Source organism: Microtus ochrogaster, unplaced genomic scaffold, assembly GCF_000317375.1.
Source record: "Microtus ochrogaster isolate Prairie Vole_2 unplaced genomic scaffold, MicOch1.0 UNK30, whole genome shotgun sequence".
Classification (NCBI taxonomy): Eukaryota; Metazoa; Chordata; class Mammalia; order Rodentia; family Cricetidae; genus Microtus; species Microtus ochrogaster.
In genome coordinates this window covers 206,774-228,853 of record NW_004949128.1, presented here as the reverse complement: position 1 = coordinate 228,853, position 22,080 = coordinate 206,774, and the positions used below count along the sequence as shown (strand labels likewise).

General features: G+C 44.0%; 1 protein-coding gene and 1 pseudogene across 3 annotated transcripts; both read right to left on the bottom strand.

The window, feature by feature from the left end:
* Positions 1 to 2,125: 2,125 nt before the first annotated feature.
* On the bottom strand, positions 2,126 to 12,189 carry Thg1l (tRNA-histidine guanylyltransferase 1 like). 3 transcript variants are annotated; one of them, XM_005368161.3, is made up of 6 exons: positions 11,999 to 12,189; positions 10,685 to 10,861; positions 9,150 to 9,319; positions 7,203 to 7,291; positions 6,077 to 6,184; positions 2,126 to 3,702 (listed from the first exon to the last, which is right to left on the bottom strand). In XM_005368161.3, the coding sequence occupies exons 1-6, from the start codon at positions 12,187 to 12,189 to the stop codon at positions 3,541 to 3,543; spliced, it is 897 nt and encodes a 298-aa protein (XP_005368218.1). In that variant the 3' UTR covers positions 2,126 to 3,540. The 3 variants fall into 3 exon arrangements, with proteins under 3 accessions (XP_005368218.1, XP_026645593.1, XP_026645594.1); XM_026789792.1 differs by having other exon boundaries at positions 9,078 to 9,319; positions 11,999 to 12,177; XM_026789793.1 differs by lacking the exon at positions 11,999 to 12,189 and having other exon boundaries at positions 9,150 to 9,224; positions 10,685 to 10,751.
* A 3,087-nt stretch (positions 12,190 to 15,276) lies between these two features.
* LOC101998839 lies at positions 15,277 to 15,628 on the bottom strand (annotated as a pseudogene).
* Between the last annotated feature and the right edge of the window lie 6,452 nt (positions 15,629 to 22,080).

Below are 22,080 nucleotides of genomic sequence, written 5' to 3'. Positions count from 1 at the left end.
GTTTGAAAGGCCCGCAAGCCGAGGCCGATGGGAGAGAGGAAGGAGCCGGGCCGGCAGAGGGCGGCACTGCGCAGCCGCAGCCGCGGCTTCAGGGACCGCAGTGGGCAGCCGCGGCCACCAGGGAGCAGCATCGACTAGCTGCGGAGAGCTGCAGGGGGCGTGGCGCGCGGTGGGGGCGTGGCCGAAGGCGTGACCTACTTAGGCCTCGCTCCGCCTCACAGGCAGCTGATAGGTTGAGGCTGTCTTCTGACCTTTTCCTTTTGTTAGTGAAGTAGATACTATTTATAAGTTCTCATTTCCCCCCTCCTATTGACATTTACTGTCTTTTCTGAATTTGAGATCTAACGTCAACAAAATAAGCAATTAGGGATAAATTATTCGAAAACAAAGCCAACCTTGGGAACACAGTACAAAAATTAACCGTTGATTTCAAAAGCTCATTTGACAGCTTAGGGTGTTTGATGCTCCGGGATGGGCCCTGAGACCTGCATTTTAAAGTCCCCAGACGTTCTCTGTTGTCCAACTTGTGCAAAGGACAGGACAACAAAACATACCCCATTTAGCTTTCCTGTTAAGTACTACTCCTGATACTGGTTGGGTCGCATTAGCCGGTCTGAGCTCGAATTATTGCGCCTTTTTGGGTTTCTACTGTCATCTGAAATATGACAGGAAGGGTACAGCGCACATAATGAGCGCATATTAGCCGGTTAAATACTATAAAAGATGGTGACTCCAATCCTCATTTCCTTACCCTGCTCACTAAGTCTGCAGACCCCTTAGTATCAAAGGAAAGAAAATCCACTCCATCGTTTCCCGAGTACTGCAAAATCCAAAGGATCATAAGATCAGACCAACACTATTTTATAGGTCGAATTCAGCAAAACTAAGATATATTTCACGTGTATGTCTGCCGGCATGTATGTCTGTGCACCACGTGCGATAATCAGTGCCAGCAAAGGCCTGAGCATCGAATCCCCTGGAACCGGAGTTACAGACACTTGGGAGCTGCCATGTGGGTCCAAGGAATTGAACCCCAGTCCTCTGGAAGAGCAGCCAGTGCTCTTACCATTGAGCCATCTCACCAGCTCTAAACTTACTTTTTTTTTTTAGAGTCTCCTGTTTAGAACCTCTTCATCCAGCAGAGCAGACCTCTTTCCTACCATCTCTGACCACATAAGCCACTCTTCTCACTGTGGTCATCTCAAAAGATCAACCAGTATCAAGTCTACATGAGCTGTTTTTGGGTCTTATTTACTTTCTGTAAGTTTGAAAATGTGAGAATACTTAAATGTCTTCAAGACAGAGATGAAAATTAACAGGCAACTGCAAGATCCATGGTGGGATGCAAACATACAACACGAAAATCAAGCATTGGGTAAGTAATGCTTTTTTTAAAGGTTTACTTACATTTATGTGCATTGGTGTTTTAGCTTAATATCTGTGTAAGGGTATCAGATCCCTTGGGATTGAAGTTACAGATAATTGTGACTGTCATGTGGGTGCTGGAAATTGAACCTGGGTCCTCTAGAAGAGCAGCCAGTGCTCTTAACTGCTGAACCATCTCTCCAGCCCAGGAATGGTTTCTTGATGGCATGGGTATTAAACCTGGTTTATTGCTTTAAAAATCTCCTTTGTGAGTGAAAACCTCCAAGCCTCATAACTCCCTTAAATGACTATCTGGACCAGTCCGGAGATAGGTTTCCCAGTGTCTGAAAGCCCAAACTTCCTCTAGTGCTTGTCATGAAACCTTGGTTTTTATTCCCTACTGGTCCAACTTTGATATAACATGCTATCTACTTAACCATTAAGTTAAATTTGCTCATCAAGAACTAATGATCTCATTGCCTCATCAGTATGCTGAGGGAATTGCTTGCCAAAAGTGCTATAATGCTGACAGCCGTGTATCAGAAGCCTTTGGGCTTTAAAAAACCCACATTGCTGAGTCCCAAATATCCACATGGGTGTTTTACACTGGCACTTTCAAATTAAGCATTCAAACGAACATTTTTTAAAATGTATCCAGAAGTGTCTGGATGTCTGCCACGTGGGTATATGCTCCTAGCTTCCTCAAACACACACACACAAGTTAGACTCATTTTGCAGAAACCAATTAAGTGGGCCAAGAAATTGAAATCTTTATTATACTTTCCCCTCCCTTAAAAAGATTTTAGCAGTTGCCAAACATGAGCTCTATTGCTTCTTCCTGGGGAGTGGGGAGAACAGGAAGGAAAAAAAGGCATCAGCAGATGGGGTGTCAGTTAGTGAGGGATGAGGCCAGACGCTGTTCTTTCAAAAATACATTTTCTTCTTGGCTGGAAATTCTGCAATCAAGACCAGAAAGCAGGACATAGGCTGTCTTTTAATTAATTCCTGATGGAGGCAAATAATCCTTTTCTTCTAAAACATAAAACAAGGTCAAGGAGAAACGTGACTTTCCCATTGAGTCCAACACCTTGGCAACAAATGATTTTTATTACTACTCTCTGCCCCCTTGCCAACACCATCCTGCCATCAGCAGGAGGGGCTATTTTCAAACCTCTGAAATCAATAGAGCCTCCAACTCCACCCATTTTTATAGCCCTGCCATGTAGTCCAGTTTGGCTTCAAATGTTGGCTTCAAATTTCCTGCCTCAACCTCCTGAGTGCTAGGATTAGGCTAAACCACCATATCAGGCCTCCTGGTGCTCTCGAATTCCAAGGTTATGGTTGTGACAACAGAGGCTGTTTGAAAATGCTTGCCCAGAAGTCTAACGCAAAGTCCGCTTTTCCGAGGGAAGTACTTCCAGCATCCACGGAGTAGCTGCTCTCCAGCCTCATTTGCATACACGCACACCTCCCCAAAATCTTCCCTTCCAAAGAGGTAGGGGACTGGAAAACTATGTCCCTGGTAAGAGATGACGACGATCATGCTAACGATTCCAGAAAAATCAATCCTGGAATGGTGCGGGATACCCAGAACACTCCTCGTTTGTTCAGCCAAAGCTGCCACCCTGGGGAACTGGCACCAATCCGCGAGTGTTCTCTGGGATTCCTCAATCTGGAGGCATCGTGCAGGCAGGAAGCCATATTTAACTTCACGCCAGAAGAGAACATGAGTACAAGCACGCGGGTGTCAGAGTGGGAATGTGCAGTCACCGGGTTCTCGAGTTCAGAAAGGTGGGTGAGGGTAAAGTCTGGGCTCCCCTTCTATCAGAGGTGAAAAGAGGTGACGGGATTTTGAGAGGTTTATGCCACAGCTAAAAATGACTCATCCAGCAAAGCATGAATAGTTCTTTATAAAAATAGGATCATGATTTTAAAAAGAGCCAAAGTTATGTTCTAACACCGTAAAAAAAAAAAAAAAAGAAAAAAAAAAGGTATTCTGTTTAAGCACAGTGAGATACGCCGCCTCCGTCCATTGCTTCTTTCTCTGTCTCCACCGGGTTCCAGTCATGTGGCTCCTTACAGTTCTCCTGGGGCTAGGGATGCTCGAGCCACCTAAGGAGAGGAGCCTCCGGGAGACCTGCATGGCTAAGCACGGCAGAACTGCAGAATGCAGGGTCAGTTCTCTCCCGACAGAATATCTGGGTGTTCTTTCCAGAAAGCGTCCCCAATGAGATCGCTGTGCAAGGGCACGGGCCTGGTCCTGGTCCGGGTCACAGTCATCCTTTGCCCCTCCATTTCCACAGGCAGCCTAACTTCCTGTGTCCTGACTTCATCCACCTACGGGCAAAGTCAGGGACAGTGTTGTGAGTGGGAGAGGGACACAAAGAGAATTATGGGAGAAATTCACCTTTTTATTTGATATGCCACTGACGGTTAAGAGTTTTATCAATAGACATCTTTCTTTTGAAGTAGAAATACATTTAGGCTGGCATGGAGCACACACCTTTAATCCCAGCGCTCAAGAGGCAGACAGATTTTTATAGGTTCAAGTCTAGCCCAACCTGCATAGTGAGTTTCAAGCCACCAGGGCTAAACAGTGAGACCCTGTCTGAAAAACAAACAGAACAAAACAGTACTTTTAGGGCCGTGGCTGTAGATCTGAGCAAAGTTCCTCTCTAGGAGACCTAGCTCTGGGTGGATCCTTAGCAACCAAAATTTTCAACACGTCTTCTAAAAAGGTGACTTTACTGTATTTTGAAGAGTGACTGTGACAACTGTCCACCAATTAGAATCATCTGAGTCAGAAGATTCAGCTAACGAATTTTCCAGACTGTCTTACTTGACATGGAAGACCCACTCTCAGTGTGGGCAGCACTTTCTGGTACCAAAATCAGCTCCCACCATTGACTTAGGACCAGCAAACCCAGGAAGCCTTGAAGGTTTGCAGTGCGAGGTTAGGACTGCTGAGCACCTCAGCCCTGTGGACTGTGCAATCGCAGGGTTCTCTCCCTTGCCAGTGTGAGACAGCCCCTGAGGGACAACTCCAGCTGCTGAGGAGTAGCCCAAGAACCAGGTAACAAATGGGTTCTCATCTTCTTAGGTGAGAGACAACTGCTGTTACTATTTTAATGTAAGATGATTTACTAATATATATATTAGTGTAGGGCCCTGGTCTCCCTTATTCCTGTGGTGCATTCGCGGGGACAGTTTATGATCAACTAACTAAGCTTCCTGTTTGTTTCTGTGCTATGCCTGCCCCGCCTGGTGGTTAGCTACAGGGCATTCACTCCATTGTTAATATGGTAATTTCCCACCTGCCTGGGCAGAAATCCTTGAGCTGCAGTTAGGTAGATAAGGACTTCCCAAAGGCTGAATAAAGTGGCAGTCAGCTGATCTCCTTTCGAATGACCCTGGTCTCTCTGTGTGTTTTTTTCAACCTCCAGGCCTTTGCCTGGCGTTAGGTACAGTGGCGTGCGAACTGTACCGAGGGTGTAACACCAAATCCGGTGTTACATATTAGAATATATATATATATACATATATGTATATGTGAATACATATTTATACTTATATTCATATTTATCCTGTCGCTGTTTCTCCGGAGGCACCAACTAATACAGCAGACTTAAGGACAAAGCAGGGAACTCACTGGTTATTACTGACTATGGACCTGAATGTACTTTTCCTCTGCCTATCCAAGGCTGTACCAAAGAACAAACATGGAGGAAAAAGCTAGTAAATGAGCAGAGCTTACCAGTGAGATGGATGACTCTCAAGGCACCCTTTAGTTCTTAAAAGCAGGTACTCATAAAAAACTAACAGGAAAAGAAATGAATTTAGAGAAATAATTATGCCTATGGGTTGATAGCAGAGAAAATATTGGTGGAATTAAGAATGGAGGCATCCAAGAATATTAAGGCAAGTGTGAATTTCTGGAGAATCTCATGAAATTGCTGAAAGTCAAAAGTCTTTTTGCTACCTCCATTCCCCTGTTTACAACATCTTCTAGTGCTCAGCACTTCGGCTGTCTTGGAGTGGATGGACCATTTAATGATATGGGGAGAAGTAGTTTTTGAATGTTTTATGAAAGCAAAATTCTTCCTATAGTCTACTCCTTAAAAAATATTTATTTTTAAGATAGAGCCTCGCCATGTAGCCAGGGCTGGCCTGGGACTCATTATGTAGACCAGGCTGGCCTTAAACTTAAGAGTCTACCTCTATATCCCACGTGCTGGGATTAAAGGAGTGTGCCATCACACCTGGCTTATATTTATATTATGTGTATGAGTATTTTGCTTAGGTATACCGCATGCATGCCATGCCTGAGGCGGTCAGAAGGAGGTACTGAATCCCCTGGAACTAGAGTTACAAATGACTGCGAGCCACCATGTAGGTGCTGGGAACTGAACCCGAGTCCTCTAGAAAGAAACAAATGCTCCTAACTGCTGGGCCATCTCTCCAGCAGAAAACAAGAACTAACTTAAACTCTATGATACTATTCACATCGACTCTGAGAGATTCTAGGCCACTTCTAACTGACGAAATAAGCATCCAAAATGTTCCTCACACTGCCTTCTCTTGAAGAGTATCGATGTCCTGGTAGCAGCCAGCACCTTACCACACATGGGGTGGTGGGCAAAACATAACCTGGGAAAGACTAGGGCTCTCGCGTCCTGACTACCATTTTTCCCTAATAGATAGATAGTCTTACCTTCTGCCACACCAACACGGTCCCTTTCCTGTACATCTGTGGCTCGTCATTGTAGTTGATGTGAAACTGAGAGAACAGAATCTCGTTCTTGTCTCCGGCCAGAGTTCCCTGGGGAGACGCAAAGAGAGATAAAGCTCAGTCGGTTTCTCCTACACTCCTGTCCCCAGGACTGCTAGCGTTCATCTTCAGATCACTCGACTGCTGAGCTACACCCTGACATTCTCATCTAACCGAGATCATTACCAGCCCCTGACATCCTCATGGGATCTAGATGTCCACATTCATCAATCCCCCTCTGCTGCACTGTCCAGACTATGTGGGCTGGCGCTGACAGGAAACAGGAACTCTGCATAGAAACTTGGTGCTAATGGTTCTTGCTTGATCACAATGTCATTTCTGGAGAGAAAAAGTGGATGAAGGCTGCCTTTACTCTTCTAAGAGGAAACAAAATCTAATTTTGCCTCTAACTAGACATGGCTGCTGGCATGCCTGCTGGTGTTAGGTCTTCACTACTGACAGCAGTAGTAAAGACAGCTACCCCAGGAATCATAACACAGAAGACATTGTATCAGGAGCTGTCACAATGCATCACCACACTGCAGAGTTAATCATCCCACAGGGAGGAGTACTATCTCAGAAGGAAGGGCAGTACTTACTTAGGACTTCTCCATGGGTTTAAATGCATCAAAGTTCTTTCCATAAACCTATGAGGCATGAACTAGTATTCCTAAACTTTACTGAGGCAGAAAGGATACACAGAACTATGGTATTCTGACTCTCAGAGCACTGACTCTCACTATTCTCCAGGGTTCTAAACCTAAGAAACAACAGGAGTCCAGGAGGACATAGCATGAGGGAAGAGGCCGTGCAGGAATAAGAAGAGCGCATGTACCATCTAAAGACGCAGCTGGAGTCAAGAGAAAGCATGCTGGCACAGCAGCCCAGGGAGACATAATAACCAACCCCTGCCGACAGTGAGCAAGGGAGAGCTTCTGCTACTGAGATCTTACAGCCTTTCAAAATGAGCTGTAAAGGAAGCTAAGGAACCAAAGAGAATATTCCAGAAATGCTATGAGAGACCAGAGCAAATGTTGTCAGCTGTGTTTCTGCCATAGGATCTTTATACCTTTAATCTCTCCTGGGCTTGGACTGGTGTTAGTCCAGACTGTTGGACAAGGGCCCAGAACACTGTATTATAAAGATTATTGATGTGACCTGTGAGGAAAACAAAATAACATTTATGTATACTGAATCTTAGTTATATATAAATATATAATAGTATGTTTTATAGTATCTGTACATTGTTTTATATAGAGACTATTATTCTGTACATTGTTTTATATAGAGACTATATATGCCTCCAGAAACCCACAACCTAGATTCTCACCACTTTAAAGTACACAGATCTCAGAAACATTTAGTGGCTTGCCCAGTCTACCTACACAGGGGACAGACAGGGAAAGGGCTAGGTACATAAGACTTATTCCCTGAGAACAGCTTCACGTGGTCATTTCAGTAATACCTTATGCAAATATGCCGACATAGGCATTCATTCTAGAAATATTTTCCAGCCTACTTGATTTATATTATTTCAGTTTCATTCCCAATTTTTCTGGCAAATAAAAACACGCAATTACAAGCCTCATTCTGTAGTAATATTTTGTTTGTGTTTTACTCTCAGAATGCAGAGCTAAGCCACTAGAGGCCAGGCAGTGTTGGCACACACTTTTAAAACCCAGGACTCAGGGGACAGAGGCAGAGGGATCTGTTAGTTCAGGCCACCTTGGGCTACACAAGATTGAATCTGTCTAAAAAAGAAACGGAGCTCACACAAAGGTGATGCCAGCACTTGGGACCCCACGCCTTTAATCCCAGCACTAGGGAGGTGGAGACAGGAGTGATATGGCTGGGTGGAAAGAGGAACCTAAAGCAGGAGGAGACAGGAGCTCAGTGCCGTCTGAGGAGCAGTGCAGTCTAGGCAGTAAGTCTGCGGACACAGTCTGAGGACCGGATTGTCCCTTTGGTCTGAGCATTGGTAGAGGTAAGAAACTCTCTAGTGGCTGGCTACTCTGCTTCTCTGATCTCTCTGCTTTCAGCCCCTAATATCTGACTCTGAGTTTTTATTATTAAGATCAACTAGAATTCATGCTACATCAGTGTAGTCATGTAAGGCAGGCATCACAACACAAATGCCACTGATGCTGGCACTGATGCTCTGAAAGTTCACAGATCAGTGGATAACTCCAGGGAAATGGCAGGGAAGAGCAGGTACTGTGCAACTTATGACTTCACATGTATGTGTCTCTGTGTGTGTGTTTCAGAGTGAAAAGGCAGCTGCCACCATGCAGGCTCTCATAAACTGAGTGCAAATGCAAGACTGCCTTATCTTCTGATTTTAAAAAGCTAACAGAGGTGGGAGAAATGGCTACACAGGTAAGAGTTCTTGCTGTGCAAGCCAGACGACCTGAGTTTGGATCCCAGTGTAAGAAGCCATGTGGAGCCGGGCGGTGGTGGCGCACGCCTTTAATCCCAGCACGCGGGAGGCAGAGGCAGGCGGATCTCTGTGAGTTCCAGGCCAGCCTGGTCTACAAGAAAGAGCTAGTTCCAGGTCAGGCACCAAAGCTACAGAGAAACCTTGTCTCAAAAAATAAATAAATAAATACATACATACATAAAATAAAATAAAATAAAATAAAAGGCACGTGCACCTGGAACCCCAGAGCTGTTGAGCTGTTGGAGATAGGAGGATCTCTGGGGCATGCTAGCTGCCAGAGTTGCTCCAGGAATAAAGCAGAGAAGAGTGACAGAGCAGTACATCCCACTTCTTCCTCTGGCTCTTGTAGAGGCAAGCACACATAAGCGCATACACATACACTCATATACAAACATGCACATGCATGCACATGCGCACGCGCATGCGCACACTCAAGACTCTGTTGAAAAGAAAAACTTTTTTTTTTTTTTAAATACTTGACTCTAAACAACACACCAGTGAGCAAACCTTGTATGAGGTCCGTGGCGTTAATGTACAGGTTTGGTAGTTTGACTTGAACTGTCACACTGTGCCACTTACAGTCTGCCTGTCGCCAACTGAGGTAGTCCTTCAAGGTCTGGTTGCTAGGATACAACACGACTCTGCCATCAAATCCTGGCGGATACAGAAGTGGCTGATCCTCAAAGTAATCCCGCCAGTAGAACACATAGCTGGAGGCGAACTGGGAGGCCACGAGAGTCATGAACTTACTTGCAAATGCAAGACAGGTTGGGTGGAAGGGAAAAGAAAGTGTTTGATATTAATTCGACACCAAGATAGGACCTGTGGATGCAACAGAGAAAGTACACAAACTGTCCAGCCGGCCAGAAGAGAAAATATATTCAGCTAAGAAAAACTACTAACATTTGGCTATATGTTTTGAATGTAGCCTGCCTCTATTTAAGTCATTCACTATCTTGGTCGGGGTTACTATTACTGCAATGAAACACCATGACTTGGGCAGGAAAGGGTTTATCACTGAAGAGAGTCAGGACAGGGACTCATGCAGAGTAGGACCCTGGAGGCAGGGGCTGATGTAAAAACCACGGAGGGGGTGCTGTTTACTGTTTTTTGTTTTGTTTTTTAATTTTACATACCAACCCACTTCCCCTTTCTTCCTCTTTTCCCATCCCCACCTCCTTCCACCCCCAGTCCACTCCTTAGAGGGTAGCCTGCTTTCTTATAGAACTCAGGACCACCTACATGATCTGGGTCCTCCCCTATCAATCACTAAGAAAAAGCTCTGCAGGCTTCCCTACGGTCAGGTCTTCTGGAGGGATTTTCTTAACTGAGATTCATTCTCAGATGACTTTAGCTTGGGTCAAATTGACATAAAACTATCAAGCACATTCCAAATGTTTCTCCGTAGCATGTAGTATAAATTTATGGTTCAAAACTTTGTCGTTGTTGCTTTGGGGTTTGGGTATTGTTTTCAGTCTCGGAAGAAGGGGAACCGATATTTTTAAAACATACCAATTCATCATATAATTTGATTCCTCTAAGAGTTTCATTATACTACCAGATTAAATATCAAATTTATCTCCTTAGTTAAATGTTTAAGTAATACTTTAATGGAAAAGAATGACACTGGCAAAGCTACCTATGAATCACTAATACTCTATTTTAATACTCTCTGTTTACAGTCTTAAATATTCAATGTAGGTCAGTCTGGAAGCCGAACTTATGAGATACAGATGGGAAAGAATCAGATAGCGAAAGCATCTGAAAAATAGATAGCACAGGAATGCTTAGACCTCAATAGAAAGAAATAGTTAAAATAGGAAACGTGACCTCTGTAGATGCAACATCACCCAAAATCTTTAAGATCTCAGCTGTTGTTGAGTTAAGAAGAGAAGCAGGGAACGGGAAAAAACAACCCTAACAGAGAGCTGGTTTTAAAGCTAACCTGGCTAGCTGGACAGTGGTAGCGCATACCTTTAATCCCAGCACTTAGGAAGCAGAGGTAGGTGGATCTCTGTGAGTTCGAGGCCAGCCTGGTCTACAGAGCTAGTCCAGGATAGGCTCCAAAGCTACACAGGGAAACCCTGTCTCAAAAAAACAAAACAAAAACTCACCTGGCTCTTCTTTTAAACCAATTGCTTTTCCGCCTGAACACGAAGCTGTACTCATCACTCTGTCCATACGCGATCACAATGTCCTCCAGCTCCTCCATTACTGTCTGGGCACATTTGGTCATCAGCTGGAGAGCTCGGCTGTCATTAGGTTTTGCAAAATTGTGCTTCTCAGCAAATCTTCACAGATGAAAGAGAAGGGTACATATGGCGGAGACTTGGTCATTACCAACACCATCCATGGAGCAGTTAAGAGAGGACGATGCCACAAGTTCCTTGAGAACTACAGCCCAGAGATGGAGAAACGCCCCAGCAGGTAAACTGTCTTATAAATATGAAGGCTAAGTTCTATCACTGAAACACAAAAGGAGGGGGTGGTTGGTGGCACAAGCTTGCAATTCCAATGCTGGGGAGGTGAAGGCAAGCGGATTCCTGGGGCCAGATGACCACCAGGCTAGAGTATTTGGTGAGTTCCAAGGAAGTTCCTTGAGAGACACTGTCTCAAAAAAGACAAGGTGGACAGCTCTGAGGGGTGACACCCGAAAACTGACCACACGCTTACATACACACAGAGGGAAAAAATTGCAAGTTTTCTTTCTTGCTTTAATCAGTTGACAAAAAAAGATACAATTACTAGGCTTTAATTGACTTTCCTGTGAAGTTCACGTTACTGGGTAAATAGTCCTGATGATTAAGAAATCAAAATGTATTTCTGCCCGGCTCTTATTAAGTACACAGTACACATTTTATATCTCTATGTAGTTATACAATTGCAAAATGATAATAACTAATAATAACGTAACCCTTTATTAATATTAAGTCCCCATCGGTTTACACTGTTTCCCTCTTTTTCCCCCTGACTACAGTGCAGCCATCCATGTTATCTGAAACTGACAGGGAGAAAGGGGCATGCTGTCAACTCCTGCCCGTCTCTAGGTTTACGGAGGCCTCTTTCTTAACAGCCAGTCCGCAAAGATAACTGAACGGTTGCACATTTGACTGGAGTTCAAGTGCTGGCCCGGGATGTGACGTTTTTCCCCCCGACAAAGTTCTTGCTTAAGAACTGGTTTCTTAACTGGTTTCAGCTTAAGTAGCACGGGCTCTTCACAGTAGCTGTACTACTGTGACGTAGCTTTACAGTAGCTGACTGCTTTTCAATATCTCAACTAGCTGGCAACAAAGTCTGACAGTAGCAAGCCCTTCCGGTGACGCTCAATATTGAGTGCTCATTGGCTGCCGCGTTACCCCAGTAACTGGGAACCGCCCATTTCCCGGAAGTGCAGGCGCCGCACGCGGTCTCCCGCCCCGCCAGCTCACCGGTGGAAATTCCGGCCGTCTAGCCGCACCACAACCCAGCAGTGCGGCAAGCAGGTATCGTCAGCCTCAAAATCCCGCACGTACTCGAACTTGCTCTTGGCCATGGTCACCCCCAACCTCAGGCACCGTCTTAAAGTAACAGAAGTAGCGGCCAAGCGACTGCCAAGCTCAGCAGCACTAAAAGGCCACATTCCCCGAGGGGGAAGCACTAGGCGGGCCCCACCCCGGAAGTTCCTGTCGCTGGTGGAGCCGCTCTAGCCTAGGTGGAGGTTTCTCTCTCGACTCTCCCATCTTCAATTCTGCAAGTTGACGGACTCGGCACTGTTGGGTTTCTCCCCCCTCCCCCACCACAAATCTCTTTGACGGAGCTGTTAAACGTTGTTTTGTCATCAAGTTTAAAAGTGTAGTCGTGACTTTTTTTTTGTCTCGCATTTCTAGATAGCATTTATAAATTACTAAATAGCGTTTATAAATTCTTTGCAAAGACTGAAATACACTAAATTATCACTTTATAACTGTGGGTAGGACCTTCCAGATTCTTCCCGGTAAGTTTAAACAAGGAACATAAAAGAAAAATCAGTCTTCTGTACAATTTTGTATTTCTCTCATTGGTCTTGTTTGTTTTCTCCTTGCTTTATTTAGTGGTTGTTCTGAAGATGTGTGATTCAAACAAAGAACGTGCCAGCGCCAGTGAGACAGCTCAGTCTATAAAGGTGTTTGATGCCAAGTGTGATAACTTAAGTTTGGTCCCTGGAAGCCACATGGTGTGACCTTCCTTCCTCAGGCTTCCCAATAGCTAATACCAGAGACATATACTACTAGGTGAATTTAAATTTTGTACTCATCAATATAAAGTAACTTTGCATGTGTATGAGTTTGTGTGCATCTGTTTATGTGCACGTGGAGGTCAGAGGTGGACGTCAAGTGTCTTCCTCAACCCCTCCCCCTCTTAATTTTTGAGACTGTCATTCACTGATTCAGCTAAACTAGGTGGCCAGCAAGTTTTAGGGAGTGTCTCACCTCTGCCTCCCTAGTGTTAAGATTACAGGAATAAACTTCCCATGTCCCACTTTTTTTTTAAATATTTATTTATTTATTATGGATACAATATTCTGTTTGCATATATGCCTGCTAGAAGAGGACACCAGACCTCATTACAGATGGTTGTGAGCCACCATGTGGTTGCTGGGAATCAAACTCGGGTCCTTTGGAAGAGCACACAGTGCTCTTAACCACTGAGCCATCTCTCCAGCCCCCAAGTCCCACTTTTTATGTGAGTGTTTGGGATTTGAACTAGGTTCTCTATGCTTTCCTGGCAAGCATTTTAATTGCTGAGCCATTTACCTAGCCTTGAACTCGGGGATCCTTTTCCAGCCTTGCCCACTGGCACAGAAGAAATATTGTCAGCTCTTGATTGCAGCGCTGCTCCTCATTGGAGTAAATTTCTAGAAGACATGACTGCTTCCAAGTTAGTTGTATCACAGAAAACGCAAAGTGAGACGGAGACACATGTTTTGCCAGAAGGGAAAAAACTGCCTGAGTAATAAGAGGTGGGGACAAAAAACGAGCCTGTATGAGGAGGGCTCCACCAGGCAAGTTAGAGATGATCTGAGCATCAGTAGGAACTATGGTCATTGACGATGGTACACGGAAAAGGCGAAAGCCCACAACACCATAACCATACCCACAGGAAAGCTTTATTTGATGGTGTTAGAGGTAATTATTACACTAACCACTAACTTCTTACCATGGTAACTGGCAGTTTTTTTATTTAGTTTTTTTTAATTTGTTTTCTGATTGTCTTGTGTAGAGTTGAAATCCAGTGCCGGTTGATGAGGTAAAGTACTTTACGAGAGAACACTGTGTAGTTTCAGATATAGAAATGGTGGTCTCAGGGAATCAGATTTTTCTATGAAATAATTCAAGCATGGATTACTAATAGATACTAAAACTGTAATTTATATAATTTGTGTAAAACCCTACATTCCCCCAAATCTGGTGGTATTGTCTCACAAATTGTTTGCTAGTCACAAAATGGAAAAACATAATCACAAGCCAGATCACTTACTACCCTCAGCTAGTCACCAAGGAAGTGCCATTGATTTTGTTAAAACCTACAGCCCCTGGAGATCCCGGTCAGTGCTACATGACAAACATGGTTAGAGTTGACTCAAGTAGTGAACCAATGGTCATAATCTTCCCCACATCTTAAAATTGGAGGATACTTTTGAAATTGCCATGTCCCAAGCTTCTTTTTTTTTTTTTTTTTTTTTTGGTTTTTCGAGACAGGGTTTCTCTGTGGCTTTGGAGCCTGTCCTGGAACTCCCTTTGTAGACCAGGCTGGCCTCAAACTCATAGAGATCTGCCTGCCTCTGCCTCCCGAGTGCTGGGATTAAAGGCGTGCCCCACCACCGCCGCCCGGCTTGTCCCAAGCTTCTTACAGAACTCTTTCAAGTATGATCCAGGCAATGGTATATTTTCTTTTAAATAATTTTCTCTTTGCATCTTTTAAAAGAGATTTTCTTTTTTATTGCTTGTGTATTCCTGTGTACTCAAGAAGACCAGAGGAGGGTGTGAGATTCCCTTGGGGCAGAAGTTACAGTTGCTTGTGAGACCCCAGATGTGGGTGCAGGGAATTGAACTCCAGTCTTCTGAAAGAGCAACAAGAACTCTTAACCAATAAGCCATCTCTGCCACGCCTCTGGTTTTTTTTTGTTGTTGTTGTTTTGTTTTGTGAGACTTTAAGACAATCCTAAAGCCATTTTTGACAATTCTGAATCCTCTCAGCCTCTGTGCCATAGTGCTTCCCCTCCTCCCCTGGGAACCAAGGACCTAACAGCTACACTCGCACGTACTCAGTTCCTGAACAATTACCCATATACGTATGTTTTGGTTCAGTCCCCTGGGAAACGGGGTCAAAATGACCTCTTACCTCATCTGATCTGGCAACAGCTCTCCAGTCAATTATTGGTAATAGCCCTTTCGAATAAACCAATCAGAATAGTCAAAGAACAACCCCACTTGCTTCTGTGGCCCCTTTAAAAATAGACTGTACCAGCTATTCCAGGTCCCTCGGCTTCCCGAATGCTGGGGGACCCTGTCATGACAGAATTAATAAAATCCTCATGCTTTTGCATCGGCTGTGGTGTGTGAGGTGGTCTCTGGGGGCGACTTCTTCTCGGTGTTTGGACTCCAGAGTCCAACAGTTTTTGTTTTGTTTTGTTTTGGACAGTTGGTATTTTATTCAGATAGCAGTCTCATCATGTGGCCCAAGAATATTGAAAGAACGCAAATAAAATCAGATGTGAAGGTCAGTCTTCACACATCATAGCCAACGATGCCACGTTTGCCTATGATCTCTCCGACATAAAACCACATCCACACCTCAGTGGCCACCAAACCATTCAGCACAGCTTCCTTAACCTTAAGATGTTTGAAGCTACCAGTTTTAGCACTTTGAATTATTTTTTTCGCACTCTGAATAGCTGCAGGGAGTTCACCAGGGGTTGGGAGAACCAGCTCAACGTTGGCGTATTGCCAAAATGTGGCCAATCGAGGCTTCGAGTAAGTCACAGCAGCGGATACTAGCCTCGGGGCCTTCTCCGCGAAGTTACAGTCGAACTTGGCCATGGTCTAGGGTGGAAGGTCCGTCTCCTCCACACCTCTGGTTTTTTAAAAAGTTAAAAAACAAAAACACAGATGAAAACCTTAGTGTGCATACTAGGACAGAAGGATGAGCTGGCCTGGTTATTGGGTAGCTGACCCACCATAGGTTTGTGTAGAGATAGACACCAAATCCTAGTAATGGTTTGCCTTGAAATTCCCAGTTTTTTTGCACTCATTTATCTATCAAATCCTTAGTGGTTTTGTGTTGGTTCTGAGGTTTTTATTGTTTTGTGAGTTGACCTTAAAACTTTGTGTTTACTTTTCTGATTAACACCATGAATGAAGTAGGATTCACCACAGGTGTTTCTAGGAACTCAGGTCATTACCAATGCTGTACCGTATTTGTTTTATGAATGTTTTTATTAGTGTGTGGCAACTGTACAAAATAATGGACATCATTTTCATACATGTGTGCACCACATTCTGATTATATTCATCTCCCATTGTCCTCCCCATTTCTCGTACATTTTCTACTTGTAATATTTCCTCTTCTATTTCCACATATTTATTTTAGAGTCCACATATGAGAGAAATATGCAGCCTTTCGTGTCTCACCTATTCCTCTTGGTTGCATTAGACCCCTGATGCTGAAATAAATAAGCCCAAATAGGACGAATTTATTCAGCTTATGATTTCAGTTCACCAAGCCGGGGAGGGGCTAGAGGAGTACTGCAGCTCACTTCATGGCATCCAGGAAGTGGGGGTGTGAGCGAGAAAGCCTGTGCTCTTAATAATACAGTTGTCATAGTTATCTTAGTTAGGGTTATTGTTGTTGTGATGAGACACCATGACCAAAATTCACTTGGGGAGGAAAGGGCTTATTTGACTTACTGCTTACAGCCCTGTCTCAAAGGCAGTTAAAGCAGGAACTTGGAGCCAGGGACTGACATGGGAAGCTGGTGTGCTGCTCAATTTGATGTCTCCCTTCCCTTCCCTTCCATTCCCTCCCCTCCCCTTCCCTTTCCCTTCTTTCTTTCCTTCCTTCTTTCTTTTTTTCTTTTCTTTAAGTGAAACTAAAAGTCAGTACGTAGACTAGGTTGGCCTCGAACTCACAGAGGTCTTTCCTCCTCTACCTCCCTAGTGCTGAGATTAAAAGCATGTGCCACCATGCCCAGCTCAGTTTGCTTTCTTTTTTGTTGTTGTTTCTTGTTTGTTCGTTTTTTGATTTTTCAAGACAAGGTTTCTCTATATAGCTTTGGAGCCTGTCCTGGAACTTGCTCTGAAGACCAGGCTGGCCTCATACTCACAGAGATCCATTTGCCTCTGCCTCCCAAGTGCCGGGATTAAAGGCGTGCACCACCACTGCCAGGTTTCAGTTTGCTTCCTTATACAATCTGTGACTACCTGTCTAGGGCAGCACTGTCCATAGTGAGCTAGGCTCTCCACATCAAACATTAATCAAGAAAATGCCCCGAAGATAGGCCCAAAGGCCAACCTGATGGAGACAGTTCTTCGGCTGAGGTTCCTCTCGCCCAGTTTGTGTCCAGTTGACACAAGCTAACCAGCATGCTCTTTCGGATTGAAAAGGGCTTCAAGGTCAAACCAAACACAAGGTACACATTTTGACTCAGCACTACCTTCAAAACTGCTGTACACACACTGGGAGTAGTCTAATAATAATCAGTCATTAATCACCACTGTCTGCTTGAGTTTACTTCTTGCTCACTGCTGCTTTTTTTCCAGGAAGGCCTTTTGATCCCCAAATAATCTCAATGCAAAATCCAGGAAGTGATTTGAGAAGTTTCACCACTGGGCGGTGCAGCATCTTTTTGCTGTTTTTCCCCCCATTTTTGTCAGTTTCATACACATACTATGTTCTGTGATCATCATCACTCCCCCATTATCATCTTTATCTACCTCACACCCTCCTGACCCACCCTTTCTTCCCCAACTAGTCCCTCAAACCTACTTTCATGTCTTGTTTTCTTGGCATGGCTCTTCTGCATGTCACCACAGCTGCCAGTGTTCCTGATTGCAATGGCTGCCCCACTATCAGAAGACAATGTTTTACAGCACCCCTCTCTACTGTTCTGCTCCCTTTCCCTGATGTTCCCTTGGCCCTGGAGCCAGCGGGGGAGTATTATCCTCCTACACAGAAGGGGGAAATCAATAAGTGGAACAGTAATGCAATCTACTGGAAACGTTGGCTAATTAAAAGCAGGGAGTTAGGGAAGAGAACAGCTATGTGCTTGGATAGGAGAATAAACTTAGGAGATATTGGAAGTATTTGGCAAGGTAAACATAGGTTGTCAGAAAAGGCACATGTGGCAGAATGTTAACAGTAATTGATTCTAGTGTTTGCTGTAGGGACATGCATTGGGTTTAATATCGCATCTTTTTTATATGGACATATAGAGGGATTATGTCCCTTCCTACCAACATACCTTAAAGTCCAAACAGACATTCCGTGTAACTTTATCTGGTCCGTTTTTAAGGACCTGCTCAGCGCTTGGCTGTGAACTATTCACATTGTGCACACAAGCTCATGCACTATGCACATCACCCTCAGAGGTTGGGGCCTCCCGTTCTGGTATGCAGCTTGTCTTCAGTGGCTGCAGCTCTGATCATAGCATCTCGGTTCCAGACGGGCAGAAGAAAGAAAAAAGGCAGCCAAAGGCCATACCTCCCCATGAATCATTTCTCTTTATGGGTTTTTCACGAAAACAGGACAAATTCTTCTAACTTATTTCTGGCCTTTCTTATCTTCAGAAGACGCTAGGACATGCAGTTCTTTTAGCCTGGCGCCTGGCTGTCACCAACAATGGGGATTTTTTTTCTGAAGTTCTTTGTTTTTTTTTTTTTTTTTTAAATGCCAACATGTTTTTGTTATATTTCTATTTCTGAGACTCTTCCATTCAGAAACCACTGCTTCATTGAGATTTGGCTGATTTCTCCTTAACCTAAGCTTATTTTGAGAAAAGCTTAGTTTATAGAATTAATTATAAAAATTAGGTATTTGTTTTTGCATTGCTGTTTGATCATCCATAAAGGCAAAAACTGAGAGTTACAGCAGATGGCACTGAAAATAAAATAGAACCTCTTTATGTAACCTGTTTTGCAAAGTGAAAAATATTTAATGCACCATTAAAAATGGTCTTGGACTGGCAAGACGGCTAGGCAGGAAAAGGTGCTTATTACTGAGCCTGATGACTCAAGTTAGAACCATGGGGTCAAAAGAGAAAACCAACCACCCCCAAGTTGTCCTCTGATCTCCAAGTGCACATCATGGCATGAAGCCCCCCATCCCCAGCACACACAAATACACAAAGTGTCTAAAAATGTATGAAGAACTGGAGAGATGGCTATGGTTGAGAGCACTTGTTGCTCTTGCAGGGGGACCTGGGCTCAGTTCCCAGCACCCACGTGGCAGCTAACAACTGATGGAGGAAGGTCATTGGTTAAAAAAATAAACTGCTTGGCTGGCCCTCATAGGTTAAAACATAGGTGGGAGGAGTAAACAGAACAGAATGCTGGGAGGAAGAGGAAGTGAGCTCAGACTCGACAGCTCTCCTCTCCAGGGCAGAAGCCTCTGAGAGACGTCATGCTGCCCGCTCCCAGGAGAAACACGCGATGAAGCTCCGACCCAGAATGGACGTAGGCTAGAATCTCCCTGGTAAGCCACCTCGTGGGCTACACTAGAAATGGGCTAGTTCAGGTGTGAGAGTTAGCCGAGAAGAGGCTAGATAGAAATGGGCCAAGCAGTGTTTAAAAGAATACAGTGTCTGTGTAATTATTTTGGGTAAAGCTAGCCGTGCAGGCGGCCGGGGTGCTGGGGACGCAGCCCTGCCGCTCTTATTACTACAAACAACCACCTGTAAATTGTTCTAAATTTCTAAGAGGTATACCTATGGCCATAGCTAAGATGAAGATAAAGCCCAAATGTCCAATCATGGATGAATAGGCAAGGCAAAATGTGGTATGGATTTATGACAAGATGTTATTCTGTCTGGAAAAGTAAGGAAACATCGACATACGCCATAATATGGCTGAATTTTGAGGGTGCCACGCCACATAAAGCAGGCCAGGCACAAAAACACAAATAGCATGTGCTTGCATTCATGTGACCTGCCTCATGCAGTCAAGCCCACAGAGAGTGAGAGTAGGATGCTGGTTGCTGGGGGAGGACGATGGAGAGTTCCTTTGTTTAATAGATGCAGAATTTAGTTTTATAAGATGAAAAGAGGTCTAGAGATTGGTTCACAATAATGTGGTTGTACTTAACACTACTGAACTGTATGCTTAAAAATGGTCAAAATGGTAAATTTTATGTATATTTTTCCACGATTAAAAATAAAGAATTCTGAACATGACAGGTATTTATGACTCACATCTATAATGGCCTCTATTTATTATTATTATTATTTCTGTTACTTCAAAGACTGCTTTAATGGAGAGAGAAGTAATTGGTTTTGGTTTGGAAGTCATATTTCAGTTTGTCTTCTTCCATGCTGACTCATTTCAATTTCACTAAGAGCAACATCATGCAAATGCATTCAGGGTGGAAGAGGGAAGGAGAAGGATTGACTTGCCCCCCAACTCTCCTTTGCCCTCAGAACCACTCTAATCCAATTTCTGTCTGAGTCACGGATATGCTTCCAGGAAGAGCTGCTTCATTCTGCCATGGTTTTCAAACACAGAGCCATTAGGACATTCCAGGATGTTCAAAGTTATGAAATCTGGAATGAACATTCTAGAAGAAGTGAATAATTACAGAGCCTTGAGGGGTTTTTTTTGTATTTTAAGATATTTCTTCTACAACTCAGAATGAGTGGCTTTTATTTTAAGATAGTCATTGATTGTGTGTCCTTAAATGGATATATTTAGCCGACTGCTCTATTCAGCAGAATTCCAGAAGGATTTAGTTGCTGGAGGGCTGGGGAAAGGAGTTACGAGAACAAAAATGAGAAATAGATGTGCTTTTCTAGTCCACTAGACCTTGTCACATTTATTCCATGATTTTACTTTAAATCACTGGACAAATGTTTCTTAATTCTCTACTGTGTTGCATGTCCAGCTGGTGAAACAATACAATGTCCATGGTGCCTGCCTATTAGAGTTTATGCTCTGTTGAGATGACACTTTAAGGCACAGTGCTGTCTCTGCCCTGTCCCTTGTATACGATTTTGGAAAAGTACCCACAGGAAATGAGTTTTCATATCATTGACCAGACAATTCATAATTATCTATTGAGCTCCTTTGTTATGTGAGAGGGAACACTTGTGCAGAAAGATATAATAAACAAGGACAATAACTTCCAGGCTGTGTTAGTCACTTTTCTCACTGCACTAACAAAATATCTGACAAAGAAAAAGTTAAGAAAGGCAGGAAGAGTTTATTTGGGCCCACAGTTTGAAGGAATACAGTCCATGATGGTGGTGAACACACGGCGACAGGAGCTTTTGGCAGCTGGTCACATTCTATCTGCAGTGGAGAAGCAAGAGAGATGATGTTGTACTCAAGTCATTCTCCTTTTCCTTGTTATTCACCCTGGGACCCCTGGCCCATGGGATTGTGAGATCCACACTCAGGCTGAGTCTTGTCCCCTCAGCCAAGCCTCTCTGGAAACTCCCTCAAAGTCACACACAGGAGGTGTGTCTCCTAGGTGATTTCAAAACCATTTAAATGGACAACAAGGTCTAACCGTCACACAGGCAGAAGAAGCTGAGTTTCCAAACCATTCTTTCATATAGGATCTCACTTTTTTTTTCCCTCCCAATAAGTCTGTAGGTGAGTCAAGACAGAAATCCTCAACATCATAAAAGAAACAGTTTGTGGGGGTGGGGTTCATGAAGTGGCTTTCTGACATCTGGCTTTTAGAACTGTAGTCGGAAATCAATCCTCTTGCCTCCAAGTCTAGTGCCCTCTGTACCTCCCTGTTTCTTCATGGTTTAAGGAACAAAGTAGATAACCATAGTTTTTTATTACCCCTCATTATCTTCCTAAGTTTAGGTCACAGCAGCCCAACAGTCTGTTCCCATATGCAGACTTCACAACTCGGGCAGAGATAACTTTTTCTTACCTTTGCTCCAGGGTAAACACAGTGCAAATTAGTACAGAGAAAAGACCTCCCCTCCCCAAGCAGACCCAGACTTGTTCTGGGAGGTTTGGGTACAGCCCACTCTGAATTCCATACTCTGTTCGTCCTCTCTGTAATAGAAATATCTGGTGGTCTTCCCAGTCTTTCAGACATGGAGAGAATCAGAGATGCCTATCTGACCCAAGCCAGGTCAATGGGCCAGGTCAGTGTTTACCACTGGGCTCCTCTCCCACTCTCCTGTTTGTACTGACTCTCAAGGGAAGAACAGACTCAAGAATCAAGTCTAAACCTGGATGGAGGTGGGCGGTCCTTGGACTTCCCACAGGTCAGGGAACCCTGATGGCTCTTCAAGCTGATGAGGGAGAGGGACTTAATCGGG